This window comes from Vanellus vanellus (assembly GCF_965231255.1).
Source record: "Vanellus vanellus genome assembly, chromosome: 20".
Classification (NCBI taxonomy): Eukaryota; Metazoa; Chordata; class Aves; order Charadriiformes; family Charadriidae; genus Vanellus; species Vanellus vanellus.
In genome coordinates, this window is record NC_138925.1 from 7,364,116 (window position 1) to 7,378,778 (window position 14,663).

The following is a 14,663-nucleotide window of genomic DNA, read 5'->3' on the forward strand; positions in this document are numbered from 1 at the left end:
GTATTTCAGCGAAGTAGCCACTTGAACTAAAGCAGCCTCTCACATTAGTTGCACAAAACTGATGAGCAGAAGGCAGCGCAGAAACATTTTTGTGTGCTTATACATTGGCTTCCATACGGATAAACATTAGAAAATGTTACTTATTACACTGGAGAAACCATAAACGGAGAGCTCGCCCAACTCAGTTTTTCATCCCCTCTTGGGGGGAAGCTGGACAATGACGTGAGGTGCCTTAAGAAGTCTCTATGTAAGTAGAAGGCAAACCAGCTTGTTTCGGGAAGACTCACACTGAGTGAAAGCCTAGTTGTGAACATCAGGTTTCACAGTCTCTGCAATTTCTTAAAAAGCAGTCAAGCCTATATCTATTTTCATGGAGCTCATCATCTCTTCTTGTAATTTCTTTTAAATCCACAGCCTTAATGTATCCTTGCTGAATCACTCATAAACACTGCACATCTCATATTCTAGGAGTATCTGGATGCTAAATAGCAGCTCAAACGTATTCTAATAAGAAGTAATATTTTGATCTCTGAAGTATCCCTGGAAATGAGTAAAAGTTATTATTACAATTTGGTGAGCAAAACAAGACGGCGTATTTGAGCTCTGGGGAAAAAATAAAGTGCAGAGATGAAAAACAAATCTGGAATCATAACTACCAATTTCCTGCACTAGCTACTGGCCAAAACCCTCACTGCACTTCTAACAGAATGGCTAAAAAATCCCACAGAAGAGATTTTTAAAAAGAATAATAATAATTTGTCCAATTTACATTCTGCAAAGGAAGGAAAAAAGGTAACAATTTGTTAAAGAAAGCTTATCCATATAGTTTAAAAAGAACTAATGTTAATTTCTTAAATGAGAAATAAACGTAAGCATTTTTTTTTGCAATGAATTGGTTTAGTTACATTAAACTGGGAATACTAATCACAAGTTGCTGAGAATAATCCTACAGCTACTACAGATGTCTCATCTGCTAGTCCTTTATTTGCTTAACAGAAGACAAAACCAAGCCTCTTACTGTAAAGTTCACCATGAGCTCCCTACATCAATCTGGACTCAAAATACCACCTACTACCTGTAAATAACACTGATGTTCAATTAGATCATACTTTGAAAACAAAGGAAATAAATTATTGCACTCACACTACTGGAAGAGTTCTGTACTGTCCTGTAATACCTGTGAACAATTAATTCACTGAATGAAAAAAATATTCTTTCTCTCTAACTAAGTGGAACAGAAGGTCCTTGGACTGGAAATTACCCAACTCTGCTGCAGTGCTCCCAGTTAACAATAAAATAAACCAATGTCACACACACACACACAGAGTTAGAAAAGCATCCTCAACCTCATAACCTCTTCACTTCCAAGACAGTAACATCCTTCTGATTTCTTCTCTCAGTGACCTCCTCCACATACACTCTCCTCTACAATGCACATTCTGACACCAGAGTTCATCAGCTGTTATTAAACAAACTTACCCCCTTCAGCCTCTTTTTCCCCAGGCCGCTGTCTCCAGCAGATCTGGAGCATGCTCGATTTTCTATTTGACTGTATTTGCCTCTAAAGAAAACTTCTCCCTGCCAGCACAATCCCTCATCTGCTGGAGAACATCAGCACCGTAACACAACAGCATACCTTGGAGCATTCCATTTAGTTGTTCTTCCTGACTAGCTGGCCTGGCAGCTATTCCCTCTGCCAAACGCTTCTGCCCTAGCCTAGAAAGGAAACGGCCTGCGCAGCAGCTTCGAAGAGTCTCTTTCTTCTCAGGTCAGACGCAGGAAGCTTTACTTTATTAATATAGAAGGCTTTAGCTGGGTCTAGTATAATGTGCTTCAGCGGCCACCCTGACTGTGCTAATCCTGCCTTGCTGCATATCTTGCTGCCATGGAAATGATTAATTTATTTACAAGAAGCAAAATAAGCTGCAGGGTGGTGGTTGTTGTTTTTGTGGGCTTCATTTTTTAGGGAGGGAAGGAGGGTTAGAAGCCCTAAAGGCTTTAGGAGGGCTGAGAGCACATTCAGGTTAACTACTGATCTGAACCTGCCAACCCTTTATGCACATGAATATCCAGGTGAAGTACAAAGCGTCCAGAAGGTTCATTTTCCGTACCTTCAGGTGTTGGCAACTTCATCGTAACTGCAAAGTAAGTTCTTGAAACTAAACTCAGGTCCGAATTTTAAAAGTTCATTTAGTTACCCTTTCAACCCTTTGAAAACACCCAGAATTTGAAGGAACTGCTGTTCTTCAACTGGTTTTAAGCTATGACTAATTGCAAGACCAAACAGATCCACTGAGTTCAATAAGCTAATAACCTGTTTGTAAACATAGCAAATGTTTAAGCAGTCTACCTAGAATTTAAAAATATCACCTTTCAGCTTATTTGTTTTAGGTACAGATCTCTATGAACCACCACAGATGTGCAATCTTCTTGTTCTTTGACAATTAAGAGAAATCTGTAATGGGTTTTAACAGCTCATTTGGACGAACAGCTCTAGAGAGCGTTCAGAGAACGCTGTCACTGCAGCCAGGAAAGGGCAGAATATTAGTTTTGATTCATTTTACATCTTTAAAAAATAGGTATTTTTAATCAGAGAAATGTGTTGGTTTGTAAACCTTTTATGGAACAACAAAAATATCTTTACAATTAACAAGGATGCCTTGGAATGGAGAGCTGTTTTGCAAAAAGCAAAGAATAATTCACATTCTCTCTGTCTGCATAAAAAGAAAAAAAACAATTAAGAAGTCATAAGTATATGGCATCACAGCCTGCCTTTGCAATAGCATTAACTTTTGATGAATTCCTGTACTGCTCACAGGTCTCAGAGCATGCAATTACATAGGAATTCCTTTACAATTCAGCTTTAGTGAGGTGCATACTTATTAGGAATCTATGCTGAAGGTATTTTGTTACAATATTCACACCATTACTTTATAAATAGGTAGACAGTTGCACATTGCTTTGATCTTAAAATGTGATCATTCTTGCTGTTAAAAGGAAAGAACAGGAACAGAATTTTTCTCTTAATTGGAACAGTGGCTATAGGCAGTTTGGATAGTGACCCCAATAACTTAGCTTGTTTCTCAGAGCAGTGATCATATACAACATGATGTTACTGACAAATTATCAGTGCTTAAATCATACGTAGCAGGAGGAAAGACAGGAAAATCAAAAGAAAAAAAAAGAAAGAGGGGAAAAAAAAAAAAAGATATAAATCTTCTCATCTCACCAGTCAGCATGTTTCAGGAAAGCCCAGAAATACAGTCAAGTCCCTGGGAAACAGATGCAAACAGTGTTTAACAGCTCAGTGAGTGCCGATGCCCTACCTGCTCGTGTTGTCATCATCATCAGAGTCAATGAAGCTGCTGGATTCCAGCTCACTGCTCATCATGGTAGAAGAGCTGTCATAACCAGGAGGGTGCTCACGGTGCCTGTCCAGTTTCGGATGGCCATTGATCCGAGGGACTGTGAAAACAAAATAAATGGAGTATTACCAGGGAAAGAAGAGGAGTAAGGAAGAAGTGGCACTGTGAGTAGCAGGACATTCCCACTGACAGCTGCAGACAACTCTGCAGAAGGATCCTTATGCCCAAACCGAGCTCTTTGCAGAACCTGAGTCCATTCAACAGCTGGGAAGCCTGCTGCCCCGGCCGGCCCGCCCGCCTACCTTCTTCCTAACTTTTTCATTTGTCTGTGGCTCAGTTCATGGGCACGCCATAAACGGACCGAGGCAGAAGTAGCAGGCATGGACAAGTACTATAATGGTACCAGAACATCAGTTAGACTGGCTACCAAGAGCCACTCCAGATACCTGGCAGTGAAGCCCACCGTGGCTAACCTTCGCTCCTCTGTTGCAAATCGCTCAGCAGTGAAATAAAAACAGACTGATTAGTTTTCTTCCTGCCTGAGGAATGTGGGCTTAGTTACTTATGTCCATAAAGGGTTTTAAGAGATTCAGTAAAAGGCAATAGATATATATAAGATCTCACCTCAATTACTTAAACCACTCATTTCTGCAAAGTGAAATAACTGAAGCATAAGGCTATAACAAATTCTCCTGCTGTATCACTTCCATATCGGGTTTGACCACCCAGCTCCAGGCACACCAACAGGCACACCGAAGGGCTGTGAAAACACTTGAGCTGGCTATCTGAGAAGACCAAAGCTTCTCTCAAGTCACAGAGCAAAACCAAAGCTCCTTCCCTCCTGCAATGGCACCAAGCTTTGGTTTGAAGAGAAGCTGAGCAGTACCAACCCTTCATCACCCTTCTCAGAACAGATACTTGTTTTTCCTCCCGCCACGTGCTGAAGGGCAGCTGAGATGACACCATTTATTCAGGCCTCGAATCCTCTTCTGAAGCTAGGACATACTAGTAACGATGAGTCAGGGACCGACTGCTGTCCTCTAGGAACCGCCTCCACGTCAAAGACTGTGCGGTGGTAAAAAAATGGAGCTTATCAGGTTCCAATTTCAGGCTCTGCCTCCAGGGCTCCTTACTTCCATCTCTCCCTTCCCCGCGTGTGAAACGGAGACACAACAGCATTTGCCAGAGCTCTTTAGACTGCACATTCTACAGTATAGAAATCCTCTCCCACAACTTGGTCATCACAACTACCATAACGTGCTCCCAGTACTGGGTGGTAACACTAGATCTCACTGAAAAAACTATTAATCAGCTTCTCAATGGCAACTCAATGACCACCTTTCATAGACGCAGCGGGAAGAAAGCATTTAAAGGCCTCAACTTTCAGTTCTGTCTGAATAAATACTATTACCTTCCCTTCTCAGTTTTAAATTTCCATTTTTCATATAGGAGCAGTAGAAAAGCTAGAGGGGATGGAACTCAAAACATCAGCCATGGAGAAAACTGACATTTCTTCCCTTGAAAAATCCCTTTTTTATTACTGTGCTTGTTTTCCCTGCCTTCCTCTGCTATTCATCCCTTGCAACTTATAAAAGTAATCACATCAATGTAGGGTGATAATGTTGATTTCATTTGGAGAAGCTGACATTAAACAGAGCCCCGATATTAAAAACAAGCCCCTCTCAGAAGCAGCTTTCCCAGCTCTGACTGGGGGGGTGGCAGATTACAGAAAACAATGACCTGGATTTTATCCACATTTAACTGGTATAAAGAGGACGCAAATTCGGGCAGCATGCTTCTCTCATCAGAGATACTTTATTTACATTTGGCTTTGATTATTATTAAGTATACGGCCCAGAAAGAAAGTTGTCGGCACGACTTTGTAATCTTTCTCTGCAAAACTCGTCTGTTTACGCAGCTGGGGAGGAAAGGAGAGCGCCTCTCCTCATCAATAGGTGGGCTGTCTCAAGTGCCCACTAGAAATCACCGGTCCTGTCTCTCCCATCGCAGGTCATGATTATTAGACAATGCAGATTCTTCATTTCATTCCAAGTGGGTGGTCGAAAAGCTTTCACTCTTGTGGACCTTTTTCACTCTACAACTCCATCCTGCATTCACTTCGCTGCTGAGAATTGTGGAGGTCATCAATTAGCGAGCATTAAAGGTAAATACCTACAGATTGCAATTGCCAAGCTCTCAACCGGACCGTGCACAGCTGGCAACGAGGACTGCTATGAAACTGGGACATGTTTCAAAGCGTCACATCTCATCCATTGCGGGTTATTTATTCAGAAAATTTCTGTCCTTAAAATCTCTATGAGCAGATTGCTATTTTATTGACTTGGCAACTCAGAGTCACTTGTCTAATACTTTCGAGGGATAAAACTCTGTCTGTAACTGAGCTGATTTGTTTTTCACGTCTCTGACCACTGGACACTACGGTCAGCAGTTGTGTGTTTCTTCACTACTAGTACCAGAACATCCTACAGTTTAAATTTCCCCGAAGTACAGGTTTGCCGTTGTTTCAGAGACAATAAACTTGGAAGCTAGACTGTTCCTATCAGACGGAATAGGACTGCTAATCCCGTGTTTAATATTGAGTCTCAAACAGATTCCGTATTCACTATCAGGTGAGTAATTTATCCTACACATAAACTTGATCAGTTCACAACCATTATGAAGAATTAATGGCCCACATCAACGCTCTATGCTCTTTAGTTCTCGGGGGGGGGGGGGGGGGGGGGGAATTGTCACACAGAGCACGATTTTAAATCTAGACAGCATTTTTAACCAGCTGAAGGCTGCCTCAAACATGCTGTGCAAAAACACACCATTGGAGTGTTTTCTTTAGCGCTCCACCTTTCAGTGAAATAGCAGCACCTCTGTTAACTGCTACATCACCTGCATTTGGCAGTGAAAACACTGAACTTTCACTCATTTCAACTAAAGTAACAGAAAGTTTAAGACAAGTGATGCTTAGTGCTTACTAAGGATTTTCCAGCATCAAGAGAACAATCAGGAATACAGAGGAAGCCAAGGCGTGGAAATGGCATCCATAGGTATTTTCCCCTCAGCCTGCACATTTTCCGTGTTAACTAACGAATAAAAAAATTGCAGTCGGACACAATGCCACGGCCCGTGTACGAGGTTTGTCTGAATGACTGGCTGTCCCTGACAGATGCACAATTAACTCTGAGGACTGATGTGGCTGGAACACAGCAAACTGTGCCGTCAAATTCACTTGAGAGTCTACAGTACCAACAGCAGTCCTGAGGGTTTCGGGCAATGGAGACGCAAGGTCCCATTTCTGTGCAAAGGTAACAGAGATTGTGCCCGAGAACTCAAGGACAGAGTCATTGCTGCAGCCTATAAATCCCAAGGAACACGCAAAAGCAATGGGTCCAAATTCAAGAGACTGGGGAGCATCCAGCTGAGGATTTTATCAATGCTGCAATACGTTAGTATGGATATAAACTCCCCAAACCCAGTAATAACCACCCAAACTTTCACATACCCTTTAGATCCAGTGTGCATTATCTCATTTTTATACCGAGTACCTCAGTTCCCCTGCACAAAATAAGGGCACTGGCTGCTTAGAAACTTCAGTTGAAATGAGCGTTAATACCTACAGCGATACACGCGGGGCTGCGCTTCTGGATAGCATCTGACTGGTTCCAATGGCCTCATCAGGTGGTGACACCACTTATGACAGTATCTCCTACTGGAAGTGGTTCTCAGGGGGGAACGCTGCTGTGATTGGAGCTCCTGTTGCCTCTCCTGCTGTGGCTGGCTCCTACCAAAACACTTCAAAAAGGTGGGAGTGACCATTTCCCTGCCCACGCTGTGCCCAGTTAAGGAAATCCCCAGCGTGCACCGTGACTACCACACTGTCCAAGTCCAACAAACACATCCAGAGGTACACGGAGCTTCCCACCAGTAGTTATTTTTCACACACAGTGTGAGAGGAAAAAAGAGCCAGTTCAGGGCTCCTGCTGCGACACTGGAATATTCCATTCCTGAAGACTCAAAGATTATGAAAAATATATATATTTTTGCATGCTCTTCCTCCATGACATAATCCCAAGGAAGCCTGTGCCCAAGAGGCAGCGCATCTGGTAAGCAGTGTGTCTTGAAGGACTGGGGAAATAGAACAAAAATCATTTGCATTGACTTTGCCATTTGTCACTCTGCCATTTCCACAACACACTTTGTAACCACGTCCGCAGGACACAAGTCACGGATGAGTTCTGAAAATCCAAACCCTTTTATAGCCACATTTTTAATGGAATCCTGTAATATGACATAGCCTCTTTATCCCAATAAACCACACATAAATAGACCTTTGGAATTTTCATAATTACCTTTTAGAATATAGTCAGGCTATGAGAGATTATACTGATTCTGGGCTTCTTTTAAATTACCTATTTTAATGTATTCCACAAACATATCTCAGATCTAAACACATGGTTTTCCAGTCTCTCATAAAATTTCTCTTTTTCGGACATAGAGGCAAAGGATTTTTTCCGCCCAAGAATAAAAAAGCCCCAAACACATACGTATGTTTCTCATCATTAAATTCCATATATTTCTGCTAGTATCTACACCAAGAGCAAAATGTTTCTGAGCATTAACCTGATGTAAATGTTGACGACGGAGCAACTCCACTTGTTCTAGAGAAGATCTAAGGCAGACATTGTTCTGTCAGGACACAGAGCACTTAAAGCAGCAACACCATGAAAGTTCACAAGGCCTAAATATGGGCATCATCCTTAAAAATGGTAACGCAGACAAGTTTCACAAAATCAGTGGAAGTTTGGCACATGGCAGACCACAGCCACCCTACAGAAACAAATGCTGGGTCTCACATGTGCACGTGCTCATGTCCAGCTGAGCTTCACCGAGACCTGCATTTTACGGTCCTCACTGAGAATCAGGGACAGACCACTCCTCGGCATCAAAGCAGAGGTTTCTGTTCATTCCGGTGAAATCTGTGTTTGACTTACAACCGATAGAACTTTGTTTCACGTACCTCAAACACCCTCAAACCACGTGCCCTGGCATTACTAGTGTGCACTTCAACACTGCAGCACAGAAGCAGTGCTTGTTGAATTATTGACTTCTTACAGAAGGACAGAAACTTCAGTAACCGTGAACGTTTGCAGCCTCTGTGCAATTTAATAAGGATTGCAATAGCTCGTCTGCTCTCAAGGTTCAGCCCTTCAAACATCTCAGAAACAGTTCTGTGTTCTTTGACTGGGTCTTCAGTACAAACACAAAACAAATACAATATGGCATTAACTTGTTAAGATAGGACATTTAAAAAGATGATCCTTCCAAGTGATATTACAATTGTGTCATAAACATTTTTCAACTCCCCTGAGAGTTTTTCATTACCCTTTCTTGCCAGTTGTTCCCCGCAAACCTAGGGAATTAGGAGAAACACAAGATGATGATACTTTGCATAAATCAGTATTTGCTCTAGTGTCATGAACGGCAGCAAGGTTTAATACTACAGTGGTCTCAGCATTCTTGTGGGGTGTTACCACAGATGCTGTGTTACTGCAGATGCAAAATTAGTAACTGTAATGCTAAATTTAAAACAGATTTACTGTATTTGTTCAAGATTTTGACCTGAGCTCTTCAAAAAGTAAATGTCCTCTAACATCACGCAGGTCGGTTTTGCCATTCAACTCGGAAGCTGTCCCAGTATTATGGATTACTTGGCTATGAATGAATCAGTGGTTTTTAACAACTCCCTATGAAGTTTTATTGCTTTATAGGGAATAGCATTTTGAAAGCGTACCTTCGCTCCTGGCAAAGTTCACCGTCTCTAATGTCGAAGGAATCTTCTTCCCCCCCCGTCTCCCCCCCAGCCTACGGTCATCTTCAGCCAGCCAGATACTCAGATCCTTCCCCCATCGCAGCACTTTCTCCTGCCGCCCAGCAGCCTCAGCCACTGGTTTTCTGCCACTCGCCAGCGGCACAGCCCCTCTCCAGCCGCCACCACAGGGAGCCGCCAGCGATACTCACAGCACGGGCTTGCCCGCTCCGCCAGGACCCCCTTCTTCCCCCCAGACCGCCACAAAAGGGGGCCGCTGGGGCAGGAGAAGGCTGTGGGGATGGTGACTGCGGGCTCCTGCCTTACCTCAGCTGCTTGTGGGCACAGACCTTAGGGCTATTCCATCGAGACTGGAAACCCCTCCCAGAAGCAAAACCCTCCCCCAGTAATTAATGCCTTCAGGGGGTGGGCAAGATCCATCTACTCCTTGAATGACTTGCGACAAATTACTCTAGTGGAAGCAAGGCTGTCCTTAAAAATAAACAAAATAAAAAGGACAGTCCTACTGACACGGGATCTGGAGTTGCAGAGTATCACATTTCCAGTATACAAAGAAAACACAAAGGATGTGGTTTAGGGTTTTCTTGTAGGTTCGGGATACCCACCAGAAAGAATAAGCAAACAAAAACTGTCCCCTCCCATCCCTGCCTCCTAACGGGGAAGGAAAGCAAATTTCTCATGTGCAAGGCACTGCCGAGGAAATCAAGATTACAGCAGCAGGCATCACACACCGCTTAGAGGACAAAACACAGATTTATATGGTGTTTTACATGGGCCTTGGGTTCTTTGCAACCATTAGGTATGAAGAAAGCAAAAGGCACAGCCGAATTGAGATGGATGAATGATGGCAGTAATACATATATATTTTGTCTGTCTGCTATGACTCAACCTGAGCTGTGGTTTTGCTGCCTGCAGCAGGACCGCACCTGGAACGCTGCCCTCAGATCTGAATACCACATCAGCAGAAATTCATTGGCACCTTTAAGTCCATTCCAAACAGCCAAAGCAACAGCCAAAACACTGCTAATGCAGAGTTACAGAAGGAAATGGAAAAGGACCTTAAATCTCTGCCTTTGGAAAACACGGTGTCAGTTCCTACATTCTTTTCTGCATGTCACATCCAGACAGCCAAACTCGGTCCCATGACAGAGATGCAAAGGAACGACCCCAGCAAAGGAAAAACCTATGTCTAAATGCAGCTTCCCTTCCTTTCCCTCTTTAACTCTTAATTTTTCTGTAGTGACTTATTTTATCAAATATAAACATATTATTATCATGTTATTATAATAATTAAATATATTTATTATACAAAGATATTTTTTAAAGGCTTCTGATTAGCAATGTGTTGGCCTACCTGCGTAAATTAAAACTTCAATTTATGGTTCTTCTCACATTATTCAATATAAACCAAAGAGGGAAGGGAACTGTTCTTTGAGCACTGTAAAAGCTTCACTTCATTGTTTCCCTAAAAGCCAGCGCACAGCTGGATTCAGCTGGATCGGGAATGGGGGAACAGATGTGAGGTAAAGAGAAGGGCTTTTAGTCTCATTTTGCAGATCTGAAGAGGCGCTGATAGTTGAGATCAACATCCATATTTCTAGATATTCCAAGTAAAATACCCCTGGTTTATACACTAGATCAGAAGAGCTCACTACACTAATAATGCCTCCTGTTTACATTTTTTCCCCTTTCCTTTTTCCAGCTCTATCTTCTCTGTTAAACTTTAAACAGAAAAAGTGGGTTCAACTTCACGTTTCCTGTTTGAACTAGATCTTCTTTTATAGAAAAGCTCCCGTGTGCCGCTCCAACAGATAAAAGCGGCTTTCCTGGTATGCAAATACACTTCAATTTTAACAATCTTTTATACCCCCAAAACAGCACCACAGAGCCTTGAATTCACACAAAAGGTTTCCTCCGTAATTAAGGTGCGCATTTAAAACCATAAAGTTTTTGTAATCTCTCTACACAATTAGAATTTCCTTTTCTAAGTTTTTCTAATTTAGCCAACGTTGTTTGGAGCGTGGGGGTCAGGAACCATTATTATAATTGAGAGAGGACTTTCACTAACCCTGATTATAAGGGGTCTATTCATAAAACACTCCCAGGTATCCCAGTCCTTCGCCTCAACAAGGACCATTCTCGGCTCTGGTTCGGTGCCTGTCCCACTAACAACCAGGGCCTTTCTGCCCTGCTGACCCCCTGCTCCTGCGTCTTCATTAGAGGACGACAGAGTTCACTGAAAGGGTCTGACAAAAGCCTTTCAGTGTGCCACAGAGATTAGAATAAAGCATAGCCTAGGAGGTTAAAATACGTCCTCCTTGACTTTTATCAACAGTGGAGTAGGCCCTGCCTGAGGGACAAAAGCACATCAAAGTACTAAATCAAATAAGCCTTGAAAGCGGAAAAGAGTAGAGCGGCATCTGCTGAAGGAAGCTGTGAAGAGGGTTCTCTGCGCCACTGCGGAGAACAAAGGCGAGAGCGTCTCGGAAGAAGTCACAGCCAGGCTCCCAGTTAAGAGAAAAATCAACAGAGCTTCCAATCCCCGCCAATGCAGAAAGTCTTTACCAATTACTAACGGGAAATATGTTACCGCTTTTGCACTGAAGGCTCGCGAGTCCCTCGGTGCGGCTCACTGCCGCGCGCAGGGTCAGCGGCTCTGCGTGACGAGGATTGCACTGCCCGCTCCTGCTTTACGCTTGCGCCCATCTGCCTCCTACATCCCTATACCCCGACTTGTCTTGTATTTGAACTTCTTTGGAACCCTTAAACAGCCTCTCTCGTCGCTCTACAGCACTGCCAGAGAAAGGCTTCGAGACACTGCCACGGGACAGATCACAGAGCGTAACAGAGCTCCCGCTCTCGCAGGCACCCGGCACGATGCTGCCCTATCCCTCGTGCGGCCATCTGGTCACGGCAAAACGCCAGCGGCTCCCCAGCCCTCTCAGAGCTGTTCAGACACGACAGAGTCCTTAAAGAGCAACAATTGCTGGGAACTGGATTTTCAGCTACCCCTGTTAAAGTCCCCGTTGCAGCTGTGTTGTAGTCCCAGTCCTTTTTTGTGCAGATTCCTTGGCACGCACAATGGTAAAGAATCCATAGACTGTAGCAGTGACTGGAAATCTTCAACAGCTCCTCTTCCCGAACATCTGGGGATCTACAAGCATGCCCACATTAAGAGCTTCTCAAAGCACAGGTCATTATTCGGCATTTTTCAGCTGGCTGCACAATAGTTAAGTTCACCCCACAGCAAAGGCAGTGGTGAAACACTGGCGTCAACACTTGACATCCGCAGACTCGTCAGAAACCCAGCAGAGCCTATAAAACATTCTCTAACGCCAAAGCAAACTTGTCCCTTAATTACCTCCCTAATTAGAGCTTCCACAGCCCCCTTTCCCACTCCTCCTCAGGAAACTGAGGGGGGAGCTTTGTTCTCGCCAGCAAGGGGTCCCAGGAACATGTGCCAGGCAGACCTCCCACCCTTCTAATTAAGATCCTCACTCTACTTTCACTGAATAGGATCTGCAAACTTTCCAAAGCAACAAGGGCTTTTCCTGCTTTCAGAGAGAATGCGGAGCTCTGACACACTGACAGCTCAACTTTTTCAGACTAATTTCATATGAAGGTAATGCCAGGGATAGATTTGCTACTAATTAGTGTGAAAGGTGATCAGGAAAAGACATATTCTCCAATTCATACAAAAACTTCTTTGGATACATAGCCTCTTGAAAAAACAAATAATCTCTGCATACGTAGAGATTAGATATATAATATCATTATATATATATCATCATTATAACTTAAAATACACACACACACAGAGAAGGTAACTTTGTCCACGCAGCTGCCAGGGCTCACCTTTCTCAGCCAGTACACTTTATTAACCTCGCTAAGAATACAACAGCAGTATCTGAGCGAAACCTCTTTCCACTTGCACTCTTGGTGTGAAATCTCATGCTTCAAGCATGAGAATAACACAGCAAATTTAAACTTGGAAAACTCCCTGAAGAAAAATCACGTCTCTGCTTGTTGATCCTTCAGCGTTTCCCCAGCTTTACTGAGCATCTGTGGATGAGAATCAGCGTGCGCTTTGCATATACGACATCATACAACGTTACGGTTCCCATTAGCAACAAACGGTCTACTAAAAATTCCTGAAAGCGAACACAGTAAGATGAAAAATTGGAGACCCTATAAACATGTGCTCTTGCCACAGGTAACAGGTTGGTGCACGAATAACCAAAGCTCCAGCAGAGGAATGACAGAAGTGTAAAGCCTTCCCTAACCTTCACACAGCTGGAAATCAGGTCCAGCAGCAAAGTCCACCCTCCCCTAGTGCCTGTCAGGCATTCTGTTCAACACAGAATTAGAGCACATAATTTAACTACATCACTGAGGTTGACCAAAATCACTTGGATTTAAAGCACACTTCCTCAGAGTTAGGCAGGTGCTAAAGTGATGAAAGGGCCAACAACAAGACCAAGAGCATTCCATGGGCGAGGAGGCTGGGAGCTGGCTCTGCTGATGTGTGTTTGGACATCTGCAGTAGGTAAGGAAGGAAATTACAGACGCATTGGTAACTGTCCCTCTGGCTAGCCTTCCTCCTGTTCTCCATGGAAAAGGCGAGCTCGTGCTAGGCAGAATTTGTCCAGCTCAGTCACTTCTGTTCCTTGATGCCATCAGCCGCACAGCAGTACAGAGAAAGGCTTCTAGATGTTGGCATAGGACAGATTAAAACCAGTAACAAAGTTCCTCCTCTCAAGTATAGTAAGATCTGGAGTGATTGTTCTTTTGAAACTACATCCCTTCTCATTTTTCTCCCTATCTCTGGCAGACATTTCACCAAGAAAATTATAAGTGCACTTTAAGTTTTCCAGATTAGTTTCCCTTATGATTTTCTTAGTGCTTGTATCTGAAATGTCACAGTCCTTCAAATGCACATTGATCACAAAGGAGTTTCATTATGTTCCTCAGCCCATCACATTCTCTTTGTTGGGTATACTTTTGAAATCAGAGAATATACAAGCACAGGATTCATTGCCTCTGCAATATAATTTAAGAGAAACGGGTGGAAAAGCTTGCAAATGCCCCAGCCTGTGTTGTTACCAGAGTCTATCCCTGGTCTAGGAAATCACAGCCTCTCTGCTGCAAAACCCTTTTGCATTTTCAATGGAAAGAGGTGTGAAAACTTTGTCAGATCACCAGGTGTGTCGCACATCTGGCTGCAGAATACCATGTATGTATGTCTGTAATTGCCCATTAGCAATTCAGCAGAAATAGTTTTTCTATGATGAGTAATCCTGCAACAACGAAGTAAAGCACACAGGCTAGCATTTGTGAACAACCCGCCCATGATACCACACTTCTAATTATCATCCATCAGAGAATCTGGTTAGTTTACCATCACTGAGACTCTTCAAATCAAAACTGACCGTCTCTCTGCAAGAAACCTGCTGCAGCCC

At 43.3% G+C, this 14,663-nt stretch overlaps 1 protein-coding gene across 2 annotated transcripts in view; it reads right to left on the reverse strand.

The window, feature by feature from the left end:
• Positions 1–14,663, reverse strand: part of DVL1 (dishevelled segment polarity protein 1) — a 96,148-nt gene that overhangs the window by 19,560 nt on the left and 61,925 nt on the right. For both annotated transcript variants that reach the window (XM_082493551.1, XM_082493550.1), the window contains exon 5: positions 3,327–3,465. In XM_082493551.1, coding sequence (XP_082349677.1) covers positions 3,327–3,465 — 139 coding nt within the window. The remainder of the gene's footprint in view (positions 1–3,326; positions 3,466–14,663) is intronic.